General features: G+C 35.8%; 3 protein-coding genes across 7 annotated transcripts in view; all 3 read right to left on the bottom strand.

Moving 5' to 3' along the window:
* Window positions 1–373: 373 nt before the first annotated feature.
* Window positions 374–5,898, bottom strand: cd74b (CD74 molecule, major histocompatibility complex, class II invariant chain b). 3 transcript variants are annotated; one of them, XM_055180272.2, is made up of 6 exons: window positions 5,705–5,898; window positions 5,061–5,227; window positions 4,726–4,802; window positions 2,430–2,452; window positions 2,076–2,299; window positions 374–1,315 (listed from the first exon to the last, which is right to left on the bottom strand). In XM_055180272.2, exons 1-6 carry the CDS (start codon window positions 5,776–5,778, stop codon window positions 1,266–1,268), a joined length of 615 nt encoding a protein of 204 aa, XP_055036247.1. In that variant the 5' UTR covers window positions 5,779–5,898; the 3' UTR covers window positions 374–1,265. The 3 variants fall into 3 exon arrangements, with proteins under 3 accessions (XP_055036247.1, XP_055036246.1, XP_055036245.1); XM_055180271.2 differs by having other exon boundaries at window positions 374–1,312; window positions 2,076–2,297; window positions 2,425–2,452; window positions 5,705–5,896; XM_055180270.2 differs by having other exon boundaries at window positions 2,076–2,297; window positions 2,425–2,452; window positions 5,705–5,893.
* A 1,185-nt stretch (window positions 5,899–7,083) lies between these two features.
* rps14 (ribosomal protein S14) lies at window positions 7,084–11,097 on the bottom strand. The gene is made up of 5 exons (XM_073871087.1): window positions 10,986–11,097; window positions 10,254–10,400; window positions 7,859–8,024; window positions 7,647–7,723; window positions 7,084–7,188 (listed from the first exon to the last, which is right to left on the bottom strand). Exons 2-5 carry the CDS (start codon window positions 10,396–10,398, stop codon window positions 7,121–7,123), a joined length of 456 nt encoding a protein of 151 aa, XP_073727188.1. The 5' UTR covers window positions 10,399–10,400; window positions 10,986–11,097; the 3' UTR covers window positions 7,084–7,120.
* Window positions 11,098–15,088: 3,991 nt separating this feature from the next.
* ndst1b (N-deacetylase/N-sulfotransferase (heparan glucosaminyl) 1b) overlaps window positions 15,089–19,705 on the bottom strand; it is a 109,071-nt gene continuing 104,454 nt past the window's right edge. For all 3 annotated transcript variants that reach the window (XM_055179240.2, XM_055179241.2, XM_055179242.2), the window contains exon 16: window positions 15,089–17,749. In XM_055179240.2, the coding sequence (XP_055035215.1) occupies window positions 17,630–17,749 (120 nt within the window). In that variant the 3' untranslated portion in view covers window positions 15,089–17,629. The remainder of the gene's footprint in view (window positions 17,750–19,705) is intronic.

Genomic DNA, 19,705 nt, shown 5'->3' with positions numbered 1-19,705 from the left:
TTTATTTTACTATTAAGGGCCATTAGACCAGTGGTCCACAACATTTTTTACTTCAAGGCCCCTATATTGGCAACAGCCACTCACAATTTATATAAAAAATAATACAAATAACCAAACAATAAGAAATGTGTTAATGGTGTTTTGCCTTATTTTAATGCTATTTGGTCTTATTTTGAGTCATCTTTAGGCCCCTTTGGAAATTGTTAAGGCCCCCTGTGGGCCCTGGCCCCCTGGTTGAGAAACACTGCATTAGACTAAAGTGCTGTAAAACACGCTTTGCAAAACAACACAAAGTGAATTCATATTAAGGTAAGCAGTTGTCATACAACTTAATAGATGTAGAAGCTGACACATCCAAAAATAAACACAAACGAATTGTTGAAAATTAATTTAATTGTCTATCTTTGTTAGTTTCCAATCTTAGTTTAAATGTAGCTATTCTTCAATATATTATTATTTTAATCCATTTTATTATTAATGTTCAAATGTAAATAATGTAAAATGTAAATTAAAAATATAAAAGTTCAAAGTAAGTTAAAGTAAAAAAGGTAAAGTCAGTACAATATATAAGATTCTGCCACATTTAAAGGGGACATTTCACAAAAAGACTTTTTTAAGATATCAAATAAATCTTTGGTGTCCCCATAGTACGTATGTGAAGTTTTAGCTTAAAATACCCCACAGATAATTTATTACAGCATGTTAAAATTGCCACTTTGTAGTTGTGAGCAAAATTAGCTGTTTTAGGTTTGTCCTTTTTAATGCAAATCTCTGCACTAAATGGCAGTGCCATGCTTGGATAGTGCAGATTAAGGGGCGGTATTTAACCCATTTTGACATCACAAGGTGAGCCAGATTTCAATAACCTGTTGTTTCACATGCTTGCAGAGAATGGTTTACCAAAACTAAGTTACTGGGTTGATCTTTTTCACATTTTCTAGGTTGATAGCACTGGGGACCCAACTGAAGCACTTAAACATGGAAAAAAGTCAGATTTTCATGATATGTCCCTTTGAAGGAAAATGTAAAAGCCCAACACTGTTAATTTTGATTTAACATATACTTATTATTATCAGCATGATGTATGAAGCATATTAAACTTTATTTAAGACACTCTAACTACTATTGTGATCAACTTTAGCAAGCTCTCAAATCTTAACCTTAAGCCAAACTAGAAATGGAAAGGTAACTTTGAAAGAATCTATAATAAAGCCACCAATATATTTATAAAAGTTTCAGAGCTTTTAAGTCTTCACTGCTGTTCTTCACTCCTTATCTCCTCCCACCAGAGGCTCCATTGGCTTAAACTCAGCTACTAAAATAAGAAATAAAAACACATGAAAAAACACATAATAAAGTTAAATATCATAAACATCACTGAGCGTGAGGACTAATACAATGACAAACATTTAGACAAATTAATACTGTTGTCACTGGAGTGGGAAATTATGTAGATGGGGTATTTTTGTAGCCTAACCTGGAGGTTAGTGGGACACTGGTTCCCTCGCTTAAAAGCCCATTAATTTTTCAAATAGACATTTGGATTTTCACAAAAAATAAGCTCTGTGTTTAACAAAAGATTATGACACTTACATGTTTTGTCCAACAAGTTAATCTTTACAGATGAATACAAATTTAATAAGTTTTGAAGGAAATTTGATCACTAGAAATATAAAAAGCCGACTTTAAAATTCATAAAAGTTGAACAAAACGTGTGTCATAAGCCTTTGTTAAACACAGAGCTCATTTTTTCCAACAATCCTAAACTAAATAATCAATTTTTGCGAGGGAACCAATGTCCCACTAACTTTCGGGTTGGCCTACAAAAACATGTCATCCTTGCGGCACTCAATTTCGATAAAATAAAAATCTATTTACTGTAAGTATTTGTGATATTTTGTATACTTTTTTAGGTACACTGAGGCCTTACTGAGATAGAAATATACTTTTAAGTTGCATATTTATACTGTATAACGTTTACACTTTTATTTAGCACAAAAACAACAATGTACTACAAATGTACTTGTTGGTATTTAAATAAAATGTTTGTACATTCATGTATACTTTATTTTTACCTGGCTCAATGAGTTTGGGGGTATCACAGTTAGCAGGGCCCCTGGTCAGAGATTTATCCAACTCAACACCATTCTTGTCCACACACCAGCATACGTCAGTCCCATCCCAGCACTGCTGAGACAGATACTCTCCGTTTTCATCACATTTGGGGCGGAATGAGGGAAGGGAATTCTTCCCCTCTCCTGCAGCATCCTTCTGGCACTGTGTTTGAACACGGGACTCTGTGTGATGGACACAAATGTGACTAAAGAGCAGAAAATACATATGTTTGTGTGTGCGTGTTCAAATGAGGACGGGACCTCTGAGGGAATTAAATGAGATGTTCTGACAATAAAAAGATCTTGATACCTGGTTGAGTAGATGAGGAAGAAGAATCCTGAAAAATAGAAAATAAAAATGTAAGAGAATTTACTATAAAAAATGTGTCTGCATGAGACTGCTCTGAGGTGACATATTTGCTATAAAGATGCAATTGTGCATTCAAAATAAAAACTATAAATTGTGCTGGCTCTGATATAGCCTAACTTAGACCTTAGTATCAATAGTAGATCCGATGCAATTTTTGATTTTTTTTTCAATAAATGCAATTAATTTTTTTATATGTCTTGTTTTTTCTATAACTATGGGACTGGTGGAAACTACTGTAAAACCTCCGTCATGATTTGGTCTTTTATGACTCAATGATGTCACCACGTGGACAACTGCTCATATTGCAATACATAAAAAACAAATACTGAGTTTTACTCAGGGTTATTATCATAAACTATCACGAAAACTTAAAATATTAGTGAACAAACATTTTGTTAACTGAAATAAAAAAACGAAAGTTTCAAAAAAATAAAAATAAAATAAAATAAAAATAAACTGCAACTATTATTCAAAACGAACTAAAACGAAATAAAATTTAGGAAAACAAAACTTTTGTTTTTATATTTTAAATGGTGTTGGATCAGCAGTTGAACACGAAGTGACTTGTGTTACCTGATCATAAATAAGATGTTGCTGGATGTTTCGGTTTAAAAAACATAATCTCATGTCTAACGGTTAGCTTATTAAGACAACCTGTCTTTTGCTGGCAAACCATTCAAATAACTGAAAAAGGCTTAAAAATTTCAGTGTACTGTACACCGAAGCATTTAAACGTGACTGCTGGCACTTGCTTGGCAGAGTTAGGGGTCGATCACACCAAACGTGTTTATGGGGTAATTCACATATTGCGTCTTTTGTGCGCTCAAGTTCGTTATTTCAAATGTAGGTGCGTGTTAGGCGCGCTCATAATGGAAGTGACATTTCGACACGCTAATTTTTTCCAGACGTGTCTGCACCCCATCGAGTTTGGGTTCCTATGTAATCTACGTGTTGTTTATTTTGCTTGTTATATAAATAAACTACTTTAAAAGGACTTTGTTGTTATTTATTCTTCGCAGAGTTTACAGGAAGTTACGTGATGACCACGAAAGCCGCTTGTTTATGTTGTTACTGCTGAAACCGTCTATAGGCAGTGAGCGTTATGCGTGCTGTTTATGTGCGCCGAACCCCTGGCGTTTTTTACTTTCTGTTGTCCAATCAAATAAGGGGAGAGGCGGGCCTTCCATTTTAATGAGGCAAAAAAGTGACCAAAAAGGCAGTGCAACCGGTTAAAACGCGTTTGGTGTGATTGGCCCCTTAGCTGGGGCTTTTTGGTTTCTGTAATACAAAATGCCCACTGAACTAATCTAATACAATTTGTTTAGTCAACAAATAATTATATTATGTAAGTCCAGGGATGTCGTCCGGTACAGAAATGGACACTCGTAGACAGAACATTAAACTTTGCATTGATTTTCAGTCGTATACTGTAAGTTTGTACAAGTAGGATGTCCTTCACTGTGATTGGATGGCTAAAAGAAAAGTGCCAAGCACGGCATTTTTCCCCACAGTTAAACATTTCTCTTAAAGGGACACTTCATCTATTTGCATTAAGCTTTGTATAGTTAGAACCCCAGTCATGTTTTTGAATGGTCGTGCATCATTTTCTCAGTTGCCGCCGAGACAGGAGCAATACAGTGTTTCACTTCCTTCTTTTAATGATGTAAAAATCATCATTTTGCATCATTGAAAGAAGGAAGTCCAATATCTTTGTAGAGGGGGTGAGACTACAAACACCCCTTTTCTCGGTCAAATAGTTACCAAATTCTAAATGTATGTTACATTTCAACTACAAATATGAAACACTTTCAATTAAGATGAATGTTTCTACAGGTGAAATGCTCCTTTAAGAACCAAAACTCACTAATAACAACATTCTAACTTATATGATGCACTTTTTTATGGTAATAATTTTGTATTTGTCGAAGAGCACAGAGCTAACTTGTTCAAGGCAGGACTAAATAAAAAACAAAGCATTTTTTAAAATCCTCTTATTCTCCTCTTATTTTTAACATTTACAGATTTGGCAAGCTGTATGTATACTTTTGACCACCACTACCATGATATTACGCTACAGACTATACTACACTAAAACTGAATAAAAAATAAAAGTAATGATTTTTGATAAATAGAAAGAATTGAAATTGAAACTATTTATGCACCACTAAAAATAACTAAAAACTGAATAAAAAAAAAACAAATTACAAAACTAAATAAAAATAAAAACTAAAATAACCTTACCTTCTCATCTTTGGAGACATCATAAGCCAGAGGAAGAGAGCTCATGGGCAGATGCATTTTCACGGGGGCACGCATGGCTAAACACATAACAGGAAAAAACAAAAGAAGATTTGGTCAAACTCAGCTACTGAATCGGACAAATCCAACTGTAGGGTTTAAAATAAACTATTCTGGATTGTTTTAACTCATGACATGTTGGGCATATGGACATAGGTTAATTTAAACCTTTTGTCCATATTTTATTTAACCACGGGTTAAAGCAACTCAAAAATGTTTTTAGTATTATAAAAGAAGTCCTATAAGATAAAGGTGATTGATTAAAATCCATGACTGACTCATAGTCCTGCGGCTGATCTCTTGCAGGCGGTCAGTGCGTCTCTCCAGGGTGCTCAGCTGGGCCTTCTGACTGTACGCCATGTATGCAGTGAAGGCCTGACCGGCGATCAGTATACCTGCCAGCAGAGTCAACCCTGCCACCTTCAGGGCCTGCTTATTAGATCCTCTGAGACACAAACATAAGTTTCAGAAAGATCCTACTTATATGTTAAGAAAGTCATTGCTCTATATTGGACTGACAATACAGTTTGTGTGCATTGAAGATTTTTTATCTAAACTTTAAAGTAGGATGCGCAATATATTTATATTTAAGCATAAATGACAAACTAATGAGGTTATAATTTTAATACAAATGTATTTCACTATTACTAAGCACATTTACAGAAATTACATTGTAGAAAAAAGTATGATATATACATAAAAATAATAGTGGTAATGTCAAAACAACGCAGTGTTAAGATAGCAATGACGCATCCTCTAGATTTTATATGTAACAAATTACGCAGGTTTTATTTTAAACGTGTGATATAAAACATTTCATCCCTAATTATAGTTTTATTATTCATTTAAAAAAACACATAACGTAAAAACATTATCTACATCAGAATATAAATAAAAATAGATTTAAAAAAAGTTTCCTCACCCTCTTTGAGCTGGCATAGTGATTGATTCCTCACTTGGGGAGTTCATAAGTGGAGCCTCGCTTGAGACAGACATTTCTGATCAACTTAAAGACGTTAAATATTGCCAAACCAAAAACTGTTTTTATCCCAGCGCAGTATTATGAGAATGTAAGGAGCGAGTCTTTGCAGCAATACTTGTGATGAATGTCTCAGACTCTACTCATTATTTCATTGGCTGAAGTCAAAACGCATCATCAGTCGCCAGACAGACGTGAACTTGAATGTGCTGCTCCGTAATTCTCACAATAGTCTCAAACAAACACAACGACGACTATCTCTTTCTGTTTACATTCAAACAAACTCTGTAACACCACCATATTTTTTATTTTAATTCATTAATACGATTTTAATGACACTTAAAAATCCACTGAAAACAATTGATATACAGGTTTTATTTACATGCATCGTTTTCCTCGGGCTTCCCAAAGTTCAGACTTAAAAAATAAAATAAAAATTCTGTCAATTTATTCACTCTCATGTTGTTACAAACCTGTATAAATTACTTTATTTTGATGAACCCGAAGGAAGATATTACAAGGAATGTTTGTAATCAAACCGATCGTGATCCCCATTCACTTCCATGGTATTCTTTATTCTTACTATGGAAGTGAATGGAAAATAATTTCTAAAAGAAATATCTTCAGTTGTGTTCATCAGAACAAAGAAAATTATACAGGTTTGCAACAACATGAGATTGAAGAGACAATAATTTTCATTTTTGGGTGAACTATCCCTTTAAAATATACTATTGCCATTGATTTGATTTGTCTTATGATACACACCAGTAACATTTTTTTCTAAGGTATGTTTATAAGAGATGCTTAAACATGCTTTAGCTAATCCTTGTCTGTGAAACCAGGACTATGTGACCCAGTCTGCACAAACCCACCTAAATGACTTTAATTGCAATATAATGTAAGGAAGATTGTTAAAATATAACCTTGATATCTTTGATTTCACATTGTTTTAATCTTTGACATGGTCTTAGTCAATATAATGGTGTAATTTGCTTATGAAAAGCTCATTCTTTCGGCCTCTTCTGTGAGCATGAATCAACACACTTCCCCACGCTCTCCAGTCTTTTATTTTCACTTTAGCATTGCTACCATACATCACATTTTAAGGTTTTGGCTCATGCTATTCTGACCTGTCACTCAATAATTTTTTAATAACCAAAGCACCATGAAATATTTATGCACCAAGGAACTGCTCTGGTAAAATTCATATAGAGATGTCTTGGTATTCCCCTGAAGTTCAGTGCCAATAAAGAAACCAGTTAGACATGTATCAATAGCTTAAAGCACACCACTTGCTAATACAAAAGACCCAGGACACAGCATTTATTTGACTTTTTATTCCGAAAAATCCAACATAGTTTACAGACGACGTCCGCGACGACCTCCCTTTCGGCGGGTGCTGTCTGATGGAATGGGGGTTACGTCCTCTGTGGAGAAAAATGTGTTTAAGACTTCCTCATGAATACTATTACACAACACAATGAACAGACTCAAAGTCCCAATGAAATCAAAACTGACAATTTTATTTTTTATGTAATACTGTAGTGTTTATTATAAGCAATTTTTCTGTTCAAGTATTTTTTATTTATTTATGTGCCCTCAAACTTCAACGTCTGAAAATGTACTTCTGCCATCTTGTGGCATCTTTCTCTAATGACATCAGCTAAACTTGGGCCATCTTGGAGCATCTGTTAACTCCGCCCCCTCAAACTGTCAGTCTGCCCCAAGTTAAATTTCTGAATGAAACTTCTTAATCCAATCAAAACACAGTGGCAAAGACCACTATTTTCGTCAGGTGATATTCAACTTCACTCAGAAATCTCAACACGGATTCCAGTTCACAGGGACCTTAAAGCAGAATTAACAGTTCTGAATTCAAACTCACCAATGCGGCCAATCTTCATGCCAGAACGTGCCAGAGCCCTAAGAGCAGACTGCGCCCCTGGTCCTGGTGTCTTGGTTCTTAAGGGAGAAAACAGTGAAACATAAACAAAAGTACTGAGTACCATGCAAATCACTTCCTGCTGCATTACTAAGACTGAATTTAATATAAAAATAGTTTAAGCTTTATGTCAGGTACTTTATTAGAAATCATACCTGTTGCCACCAGTGGCCCTCAGCTTGATGTGCAGGGCAGTGATTCCCAGCTCCTTGCACCTCTGAGCAACATCCTGTGCTGCCAACATAGCAGCGTAGGGGGAGGACTCATCTCTGTCGGCCTTCACCTTCATCCCACCAGTCACACGGCAGATTGTTTCTTTGCAGATTGAGAATTCAGAAAAGGTTTAGCTCAAATATAACAAAGCAGAACAATTATAAAGGAAGTTAAATGTGTTTGCGTAACTAAGTGAATCTGAAAAATTTCCTGGCCAATTTTATGAATTGAGTATACTTGTGAAAACTACTCCACACCTTCCTAAGGGCTCAGTCACACCAAAAGCGCTTTAAACGCTTGCAAACGCAAGGCGCGACGCACTGCCTTTTTTAAAAAAGAGCAGTGCAGCGCGGCTTTTCATATTGCTAAGCAACCACTGAGTCAGCTGTCTTGTCAATCAAATATTGAAGCGTGAGCGCTCTTTTGCTGTTAACTGTCATATTAGCAGAAACTTTAAAAAGAGGGCGCTTGCTCTGACCTTGTTTGAGGATAAGAGGAGCACAAACACGCAGGAGAGAGTGAGCGAGTGGAGTCCGGTTCTTCAAAGCAACTGTAAACTTCCCTCGCCACAACGTAAGGCCCGCCTCTCCCCTCATTCGATTGGACAATGGAAGACGCGAATGACGTCATGCGCTCCTCCGCTCTCAGCGCTCCTTCAAAAACGCGGGCGCGGCAGGCGGCAGAAAACCACAAGGCGCTCGGCGCGCATAAACAGCGCGCAAACGCGCCCTGCCCATAGAATATCATTCAAAAAAGGCGCCGGCAACTGCCATAAACGCTTTTGGTGTGACTGAGCCCTAACTCAATAATTTTGTATAAAAATTAGATTAAAATTCTTTTCATTCATTAAGAATTTTTCAGTTTACCATAACCTCTTAAAGGGGACATTTAAGATGTCAAAAATCTTTGTCCCCAGAGTATGTATGTGAAGTTCTAGCTCAACATACCATGATTTATTATAGCATGTTAAAATTGCCACTTTGTAGGTTTGAGCAAAAATGTGCTGTTTTGTGTGTGTTTTTTTAAATGCGAATAAGCTCGTCTCTGCACTAAACGGCAGTGCTGTGGCTGGATAGTGCAGATTAATATTATCCCCTTCTGACATCACAAGGGGAGCCAAATTTCAATGACTAAAACTAAGTTACTAGGTTGATCTTTTTCACATTCTCTAGGTTAATAGAAGCATTGGGGACCCAATTATAGCACTTAAACAAGGAAAAAGTCAGATTTTCATGAAATGTTCACTTTAAGAGAGCTCTGGTACAATTTCTCACATGCATAACAAATGAAAATGATCAACGATCAACTGACATATGATTGGAGCACTACAGCTTTAACATGAATAATAAATTAAATTTCATCATTTTGTCAAACAAAGCTATTGGATGAATTTGAATATATTGGACAAGTTGCACAGAGCATGGCGTGTTTGTATTCATTTTTGGAAACTTCACTTACCACAGAAAAAATGTGTCACTATAGGTTTATTTAGTAATATCCTAATACTAATACTATAAGTTTACTATAGTAAATTATAGTGATGCACCAATATTACATTTTTCTAACGACACATAAACATAAAAAATGTGAAGATACAACTTTTGAATGGTTTTTAATCATATGATGACCATTTATACTGAACATTAAACTAGTGATTTTACATTTTCTATACACGGAGCTCAAATTCATTGCATTTTCCTGTTCTCTTTTAGGATATCGGGGGAATGACTATTAGCCAATAGCATGAAAAATTGCTTTAAACGACAAACACTGATTATTGGTCAATATATCGGTGCATTTCTAGTAAATTAAAATTGTGTTTAGACTTCAGTGTAAATTATTTATTTTGTTAAAAAAAAACGCATGCTGTCGTTTCCACCAAAACAAATTCTACATTATATCAAGTTTAAAAAAAGACCAAAACCTACAAAAAAAAAACTAAACCATAGTATACTTTAGTATTTACTACAGCAAATTGTAGTTTACTTTAGTATATTATAGTAATTACACTTTGTTAATGTATAAAACACCATTCACAGGAAAACACTACTGCAAGATACTTTAGTATTTAAAATACTATAACAGTAAATACTAATTATTACTACACTTTAGTAATGAATACTGAAGTATTATGTGCTAACTATAGGGAGTGAATAAACTGTAGAACAGTATTTACTAGTTTAAAACACTATAGTATCTAGGAATTTTAGCGAAATTCAACGTAGTAAATACTAAAGTGTACTGCAGTATTCATTCACGTGCCAGTCTAAATCACATCTAACTAAATAATATTCAACTTCAGCCTGGTCCTGGTTTAAGTTAACGTTACTTACTTGCCGGAGAGATCGGTGACATGCACAAAGGTGTCGTTGAAGGATGCAAAGATGTGACAGACCCCAAAGACATTCTCGCCTTCAGCAACCTGAGGTCCCAGACTGATGACCTGCTCTTCCTTCTTTTCCTTACCCTTGCGAGGTGCCATTGCTGAAAGACAAACACAAATTCATGGTGAAAATCCTCACGTTAACTAGCACTGAAGATTTCACATCACTAGTTTGCTGATCTAAACAGACCGTTTAGTCATGCATATAGTGTTTTTCAAATCAACCTCAGTTACAGACATCAATGTTAAACTTGGAAGATAAGCATGTTTGTATATAAAAGCATTAACGTTAAACCAAGCTAACCTTCATCAACATATCATGCGTGCTTGCAAACTAACAACACACGTTAGCGTAACGTTACCTTATACAGACGAGCAACTGACCTTAAAATCATATTTTTTAATACCAAGTGACTCGTTATTTAATATCTGTATATCATGACGACACGCTGCGGCTCGTATAGTTTAATACACGCCGTTTCTCTGACGGGAACATTACGGGTTTTGAATCCGCTGGATCTGCACTGTTCATCGGGTTAATATAAGATACATAAAACACTTTATTGGGATAATATCGTGTTATTCCGATAAACAAAATGTTTCTAAACAACATCGTATGAAGATTTTACGGATAACTCATTTTGTAAATGTAGGATTTCAAAGGATTGTAAACTGTGATGTCTTACCTATGTGTGTCTCTAATCGAGGCCGAAACAGGAAAGGAAAGAAAAATCGCTGCCGGGTTGAAAGTTCAACCTCGAAAGGCGGAAGTGATTTTGATAGTAAAATATAATAAAAGTCCCCATATGCGACAGCGTGACTTTAAGCTTAATAACAAAAACAATTATTATTATTATATAATTATAGTTGTTTTACTATGTACATGATTGACTTATCAACTAGAAAAGTAAAATTCAAACCATAGTTACAGCAAGAAATATGCCACAGTAACAATATATTTATTTTTGTATGTAATAATAATAAATATATGAATAAAATATATTATATATAATTAATAATATATACTAAGTGTAACAAAATACAATGTTATGATTATTATTAATATTGATTAATATTTTTCGACATCTTATTATGGTTTATCTTTTCTAAAAAGAAAATGCCAAGAAATGATTATCAACTAATGTTGCAAAGCCAACATGTAACATCTAAGTATGCAATAATTTTACCATCCATACACCCCTTAAAATATCTTCTAAGTCTATTTTGTAGTAGAGGGTAGGCTACAGTAGTACCCAGGGGTGTATTTCCCTTGGGGTGGGCAGGGGGTAATGGGCAATTACACCCACCCACAATATTTTTACAATGATGAATGAGAAAATGAATACACCTGACAGTTCAACCCCCAAAGAATCAAATCTTTGCAAGTAACCAAACAAGACTTCATAAAAATATTACAAATGACACCTTGAATAACAGCAAATGCTTCTGTATTGCTTGTTCAAATACTAAACACAAATCACTCGGGCCATATATAGTATATTGTGTTACATTTGTATGGGACAAAGAGTGCTCAGCTTTCCAAATGTAAATGAACAGTTTGTGGTTAATGTAGCGGCTCATTGGCAGTGTCAGTATGATTGAGTGTGGAGCTCTGCACTCAGCTTCAGGAGTGTGTGATGTGGAGGCAAGCTATGCTCGCAGATGCCCTGCTGTTAACAGATTGAGATGCAGCTGTAGTTTACGTCTGTTATAAGAGTGACACATCATTGTTTTATACAGATTCAAAAGCCAATTTTGGTGTTCAAAGCCACACTTGCAATATGCATTTAGAGATGCTAAGATGATGTTCTGTATTCTATTTGTTATAAAAATGTAATACATTGCATATTATAATTAAAAAAGTATTTTATTAATAAATGAACATATAATGCATAATACAATATTGCCAATATCTTATTTACCCCTAAACAACATCAGCATTTATTCCACCAATAACTTTACTGTTTTATCACTTCTTCATTACATCTGACATTGTCTGTAATAATCATGTTTCAAACTGTAATTGTCTGTGTATGTAATATCTGTACAGGTGCTGTATGTTTATAACAAGATAAAACTGAATTCAATCGCATAATTGTATGTATTTCTATCTATCCATGCATCCATCCCCCTTCCAGCCAGAACCTTTTCTTTTCAAATATTTTACCTTTATATTTAAACTGTACTTTGATATTTAAGTTGAATATAATGCAATAATTGACCATATTTAAATTGCAATTACTCCATATAATAAATAAAAAAAATATATTTATTTTTATTTATGTATATGTACAGTTGAAGGCAAAATTATTAGCCCCCTTGCTAAATAAAAGCAAAGAAAGCTGGGGAAATTTATTTGCATTGTATCGTTTTTATCTTTTTTTTTTTTTAGAAATTATTAAAAATGAAAAAAGAAAGTATAAAAAATTAGCAAAGATAAAAAATGTCATTGATGAAAATTATTTGAAAGTGGGTGGGGGAGTCACATAATAAATGTTTTTATTAGCCATCCTTCATTTAATCCTTTTTGCTACCTCCATTAGCATAACAGCTCTGAGTCTTGTATTATAATGTCTGATGCGATTGAATAATTCATGGCAGGTGATCTTAGATTATTCCTCCATACAGAATTTCTCCAGACCCTTCATATGTTGCTGCTCTCTCCTCTTCAGTCATTTTCTGTATGATTCAGGTCAGGGAACTGGGATGGCCTTGATTTTGTGCTCAATTTCTTGTTGATTTTGATGTTTGTTTTGAACCAATGTCTTGAGGAAAGATTCAAGCCCTAACACATTTTAAGATTTCTAGCAGAGCAGGTCAGGTTTTTGACTTTTTTATCTGTTGGTATTTGATATAATCTATGTATCTGAAAGTGTCCAGGACCTCTGATATAAAATTAGGTTGAAAATAATGAAGGTCCAGCGACTGTAGACGTGGAGCACTTGTGTGCACAAAAGCCATCTTGTGTGCTTGCTGCAAAAAACTCTTTTTTGTTTTTGTTTCATTTATCCGCAGAACTCAGTCCTGTTTAAAGTTCCAGTATGGCCAATAAATATACTGGAGTTTGTTTTTGCATGAGAGCAGAGGATTTGTTTCTTAAACTGTGTCCCAAATAACTTGATCTGATGGAGGTGCTATTTTCCTTCATTACTTTTTTTAAGCTTTTTGACACCAAGATTCAACAGATTTCTGAAGTTCTCCATCTGTGATGCTTGGAAAGTTTTTGTCCACTTAGTTTATTCTCCTTGCTGAGCATTAAGATGATATAGACACGCGTCCTCTTTCAGGCAGATTTACAACATCTCCAGTCAATTAAAACATGTTCAATATTGCCCTGATTGTGGAAATAGATTTTTTTATGGTTTAACTCTTTCCTTAAAGCCACTATCTGCTTTGTGTAGCTCAACAATCTTTTGCTACACATTAAAACTATAGTCTATGGTTTTACCCTTTGTGATGAATGAATAAGGAGATTTTGGCTTTGTGTTACATTATATTTGAAGAGTTTGGTTCCAAAACGCTATTTAAAACAAATAGTCTGTATATGGTCAGTATTAAAAAGTCAATTATTCATTGTTATTCTGTCATCTTTTCTCCCCTTTTTTCCGAACCACGACAAACCCCAGTCCTCCTTCTCTGCAGAATGCAATAAATCCGCTTACTCAATCCCAGTGTCATTCCACGCATTGTAAACAATAATGGCGGAGCGTTGAATACACACAGAATCCTATTTTTCCTCATCTTCTTTCTACTTCGTGATCAACAAACAAACAAAAACAAAATAATACTTTAATGGCATTGATAAACCTGTGATGGTTTCTGTGGCGGGGAAGAAACGTAAGCCATCAACATTTAATAATTTACGCGAGAGGCACTCGGGAGATGGAAAAATGCCGTCTGTTGCTTGTTCTCACACGACAGCATCAAGCTTCTGTCATGTTAACACATTGACCCCAGCAGATCTTATGAAAAACTTTACATTATTTTACTCAGTCAACGAAAATGGAGCAGGACCAAAACTTTTTACAGCTGATCGCTGTAAAAAAAGTTCAGTGATAATGTCCCAAGTATAACCGCAGCAATGACAGTGTTTTGATTATTGCCATTAATGTTTATTTTTTAAATCGGTGTATATCACTAGTCAACTAAATTAACATAACATGGCAAAGATGAATGCGCATTTATATATTGATTCAATAGATTTATAGCATTTTGAAAAAAAAACTTGTCATGGATTTGTTGCATTTTGCAGAAAAAATAAGTTTTTATAATAAACCTTTGAAAATCTAATTATGCATTGGATTGATTTATGTTTTTATAACCTAAAGATGCTATGTGAAAGTTTGTAACAGAAAAGAGTGGTTTTCATCTTGTCACTTTCTTAGTATAGAAAACAAATTACTACCAAAATTAGTCAAAATGGATTTATTGCGTTTTGGAACCAAACTCTTCAATTATTCTCCTGTGAAACTGAAGTTATGACTGGACAACATCATCTTTTTAGTCACCATGGTTAGCTAAGAAAATGTTAACATCAACAGGAATATACCAGAGATATTTTTACTCATAAAAATTTCAAAGGGGGCCAATAATTGTGTCCAGTGTGTATTAGAGAAAAACATATTTATTTATTCAATCCCCCCACACACTTTCACTTGTTTTACTTAAATGAAACATCATTTTGTGATATTGTGGATTTATTTTCACAGCATTCTTTGCTCATATTTACCAAAAGCGCTAATATTTTTGTCCACAACTGTATATAATGTAAAAAGCAGACACAGAGAACTAGAAAGACAGTGGTTTCTTTATTTGCAAATTAATCACAAAAATATTGGCTACCAACAATAAAAAATATTAACAACGGTAGGTTTGATTGTACAGTCCAGATGATTATTTCCTTACAGTTATTTTATTCTATCTATCGATGCCCTACATTATGATACAGAAAGCACAATATTGGCAGTGTGAAAATCATGGGGACCCCTCTGCACATCTCCGTGTTGTCAAAATATAAAAAAAACATAATATTTAATATTCTCTCTGTTCCATTCATTCACAATAAACTGATTCTGTACACTGCGACTGACATTTTATTTAAACATAACTTGTGCTTGGTGCGAAACTTCCTATTCAGGAAACACAATATATTGCATTTATAATGTCAATTGTCAACTAGGGAGAGGACTAAATTATAATGGAAAATTAGAATATTACATGTGATTATATGATTAATCCGAGAGCAGCATGTAAGGTTTTGTACCGTAGACAGTTGTAAACTACTTGAGACCCAGAAAACTATTTGTAAAAGGTAAATGTCAACTAGTGATGTCTAAAGTCTGATGGCAAAATATTAGAGTGTAGTGATATCCTTCCCACAAGAAAAATGCATTGAAATGTTTTTTCCGGTCAACAACACAAATTTTGTGCTTCTCAAGCATCATACTTCCAAGTCAATGAAGAAAACAACACGCTGTACAGTTTTTACAAATACGATCTGTATTATAGAAAATAAACGCTCTCTGATACCGTCCGCTCTCTATTTGTAATATTGCGAAACTGTGCGTACAGCACGTGACCTCTTACCCAAATGTCCCCCTTCCTAAAACAAGAATTGGTGCCGCAGAACCCACACGTTATTGTAAAATCCTATAACCACAAGCTGGACTTATTAACAGTGTCTTCGAAATGGAAGCCAATGTCGGTTATTAGTTACAGCCACTACTTTTTTAGGGGGATTATAATAAAAAAGACAATTAATGGCCTCTTTGGATGAACGTATAGTTCACACAGCTGTTAGTGTGACGTGAGCTCAGAAGTAATCGAGCGTGGAAGTACAGAAGAAAGTGCAGGAAACTTTTCAAAGAATAAAAATGAAATCCAATTAATTTGATGCTATACATAAAATGAGGTTTGTGCTCGTTTCATGACTTCTCATTTCAGCAGCAAGTCTTCAGAAATAAAATGCATTAAAGAAGTGGTTTAATTCAGCCCCAGGACCGGGTTATGGGGCTTTGTGGAGCTCTCCACGGACTGCCCCGCCTGCATCATGTCTATTATACAGCTTCCTCACTTACATTCATGAGTGTAATTCATACAGTCAGTCCAATAGCAATCAACAGTTCCTACTTCAGAGCACAGAGTCATAATGGCCATTTAAACGGTGGAGGCAATACATTCCTAAACACATTCTGATGACAATCCTGAATGCAAAGTAATTAGATGCTAAACAATCACATAAAAATTAGGGGTAAAATGAGTAAAACATTCAATAAAAGGATAAAAGACTGCTATTGGCAGACGAATTTTGCAAATCATTAAAATGGCAACAACCTTGCTGACAAAACTACTTATCGCTCCAGTGAGATTTGGGATACAATGCCAAAATAACACAAGGGTCCAATTCTCGACATTCATGGTTCAATTAATATTAAAAGATCAGGCCCCTCGAGGCACGTCTTAACGCGTCCGCTGTATACTTTTGTGAATTTAACCGTAATTGATAGTTGAATTAAGGCAGTTGCTGCACACGGGCCGAAGGCATACCCCGCTTTTTACACTTTTATATTTACAGTCACATTTATTATGGATGTAGCTTATCTGTGTTTTAGTACCACAATTAATCACACATTATTAAGCTGTCCTGTGGATTTGAAATTAATAGCCATAAATACATCGTAATGAAATTTCACCTTTAAAAGTCACATTTTAAGCCTGGAGGGAGGTGCAGCTGTAATGAATGGACTCAATATCTTACATAAAAAAAGAAGAATGAAACTACAAGGCCAAAGGCCTTGTGCTGTGCAACACATGAAATGAGTGTTAAAAAAACATTTAACTAATAAAACGTCTGACTTTTTCCACCCTGGCACTTGTTTAATCAGTAACTGACTTGAGTGTTGATGATGATCAACGCCCTATAAATGCTCCTCCTCTCCCATTCGCGTGTCCAGTTTGAACATTATGACAGAGCTCCCTAGTTCTTCAACACACCAGGGAAGTAGTAGAATGTCTTTCTGAAGCCTCCCATCGTGATCCCGTGTCAATTTGTTGTGGCGGGTGTACCCCAAGGCTGTGTCTTGGGCACCTCACTGTTCTCCAAAACGGAACAGAACCACAAGTGCACCCGAGTGCATTTTCCTCGCTTTTCTCTACATCTCCATCTTGTCCCCCAGATGCTCAGTACCCTGAACTGAAGTTCCGCAAGGTCGCTGGAGGAGACTTGACCAACCGTGTGGCCGGCGGCTGACAGGGGTGGACAAGAAGGTGAGTCCCCTCAAAACTTGGGGTGTTTGAGTCTGACAGGTGTGTCCCCACCCCCCAGCTGAGGCTACCTACTGTGGAGCAGTTCCTCTCGGAGCCAGCTAGGCAGCGGCTGGCCCATTTTGTACAGCAGCTTGGAGAGCTCAATGTTGTGCTCATGGTAATACTCTCTCAGGAAGTTCCGAGACTGTGGAGGAAAAGGATGGAGTCAGTATGTATGTAATTTATGTGAAACAGGATCTTGCACCAATGAGACTTCTCTGTGCTTTTCTGATGCTTTAGAAAGAGAAAGTAAGTCACTGACAAAACGCTGTATTGTTGTCGAGACTGATTAGGACACAATCTTAGATTTGCATGCATGACACAGCATTTATCACTTACAGTTTTCTTCTGTTGTATTTGGTTAGGACAAAGTTTGCATCTAAACATCTGGTTACAGCTACAACCAGACAGACTGTAATGTGGCATTCACACCAGACACGGAAGAGGCGACAAGCGTGAGTGATTTACATGTTAAGTCAATGCAAAGACACAAATAGGCATCCTGCGGCGCGGTATGCGCAAATGGCGTGTTTCGCGCAAATTGAGCATTGGGAAACGTGCGAGTTGAAAAAGCTGAACTTTGACAGATATTTGCGCCGCGTTAACCAATCAGGAGCTTGCTCTAGAAGTGACGTGATTACAGGGAGCGAGCAGTCTCGCAAAAGGCCCTCCCATGATGCGAATTTCCACCTGAATGTCTCGAATGACTAAAACTTTACACCCGAATGAAGCAAGTAAACTCAAACTATTCAAGCGTCCAACTATAGCACGTTTTTGCTACCTCTTCCGCGTCTGGAGATTTTGTCGAATTTTAGAAAAGATACGCCTTCTCTACTTTTTAAAAAAATGCAATTGCGTAACACTCCTGATTGACAACTAGGAGGACCAATAGTCTTGATGATCCACCCAGAAAAAGAAAATCCTCCGCAATACCTTTAATGTTTCACATGCAACAGGTCAGCCAGTGCACAATTATTTTTTGATGTATTTTAATTTTCTGTGGATAATTTATTTTGTTAAACTACATAAATGCCATTATCTGTACTGTATCCCAACTATTAAAATAAAACATCAATTGAGCAATATAACATGCACTTTTATTCAGTGTATATAAGCAATATTTTGCTTTTTATGTTAAAAACACTACTGATACAGTGAGAAATTTACATTCTCAAGAAAATAGCCGCTTATCAGTTAATCGTTATTCGATTGATAAGGTCAATCAACTAACGATTAATGAATTAATCGCTACTTTTCATCCCTAACTGTAAGTCACTTTGGACAAAAGTGTCCACCCAGTGCATACGAATCCAAAAAATACAAATAATCTACAATGTAAAATAGGACAAATCCTCTGCTGAACATTTAAATATTTTTTGACGGGATATTATTCCACATGCCTCTGGCTTAAAAAGGGTCATGAACCCGCATCCGCTGCTGTGTGTGTGTCTGTAATGACAGTGTCCTGCTTGCTCTACAGCTCTTTCTCTCAGGAGTGCCGCTACTCCCACTGCGTCTGCAGAACCAGGCGTCTGTTCATTCACCCCTCATTAACTCGGATATTTCTGCCGGAAAGCCTCAAGGTAACATCAAGGTCCTCAGCATCCGAATGAGCCCATTCCTTATCATGCACTTTTAAAAGACATTTAACTGATGCTCCAGGCCCTTCCTTAAAATAAATCTGTTGGAATGAACCTGGGGTAACTAATGCAAAAAATGGCACAGATAGATAAAAAACAGCCATATTGTGTTTACAATGCAAGTTATTGGATATAGAGACAGAGCGCAACGCGTCATAACCTGACAACCACGTCCACCGAGGGGAAAGCAATCCATCCGTCTCCATTGACTTTGTATTGCGAGATGCTGCCTCCTTCTCATTTCTGGCTTTTAACAAAAAACTGAATAATGCCTAAAAGCTGCTGTGTGACAATATGTACAGCTAACAAGCCAAAAAACCCAGAAATACGTTTTTATAAGCTGTCAACCCCCCAAAAAACAAGCGTTTAAAGACACAAAAGTGGAAACAGGCAACTTTTCATAGTACTCATATTAGTAAAACTGCGCCCAATAGAGGGAAACATAGTCGGCAATCCACTTT

Source organism: Misgurnus anguillicaudatus, chromosome 9 (assembly GCF_027580225.2).
Source record: "Misgurnus anguillicaudatus chromosome 9, ASM2758022v2, whole genome shotgun sequence".
NCBI lineage: Eukaryota > Metazoa > Chordata > Actinopteri > Cypriniformes > Cobitidae > Misgurnus > Misgurnus anguillicaudatus.
This window is presented reverse-complemented; position numbering and strand designations above follow the sequence as displayed.

What these genes read in the sequence shown, in the direction of transcription:
- cd74b (XM_055180270.2), bottom strand. Translation starts at nt 5,778, where the DNA reads ATGTCTGTCTCAAGCGAGGCTCCACTTATGAACTCCCCAAGTGAGGAA. An exon ending in ACTATGCCAGCTCAAAGAGG is followed by an intron (nt 5,228 to 5,704) that starts GTGAGGAAACTT and finishes TTTGTGTCTCAG; the next exon opens with AGGATCTAATAAGCAGGCCC. An exon ending in GATCAGCCGCAGGACTATGA is followed by an intron (nt 4,803 to 5,060) that starts GTCAGTCATGGA and finishes TTATGTGTTTAG; the next exon opens with CCATGCGTGCCCCCGTGAAA.
- rps14 (XM_073871087.1), bottom strand. Translation starts at nt 10,398, where the DNA reads ATGGCACCTCGCAAGGGTAAGGAAAAGAAGGAAGAGCAGGTCATCAGT. An exon ending in GCATGTCACCGATCTCTCCG is followed by an intron (nt 8,025 to 10,253) that starts GCAAGTAAGTAA and finishes AATTCTCAATCT; the next exon opens with GCAAAGAAACAATCTGCCGT. An exon ending in CATGAAGATTGGCCGCATTG is followed by an intron (nt 7,189 to 7,646) that starts GTGAGTTTGAAT and finishes TTTTCTCCACAG; the next exon opens with AGGACGTAACCCCCATTCCA.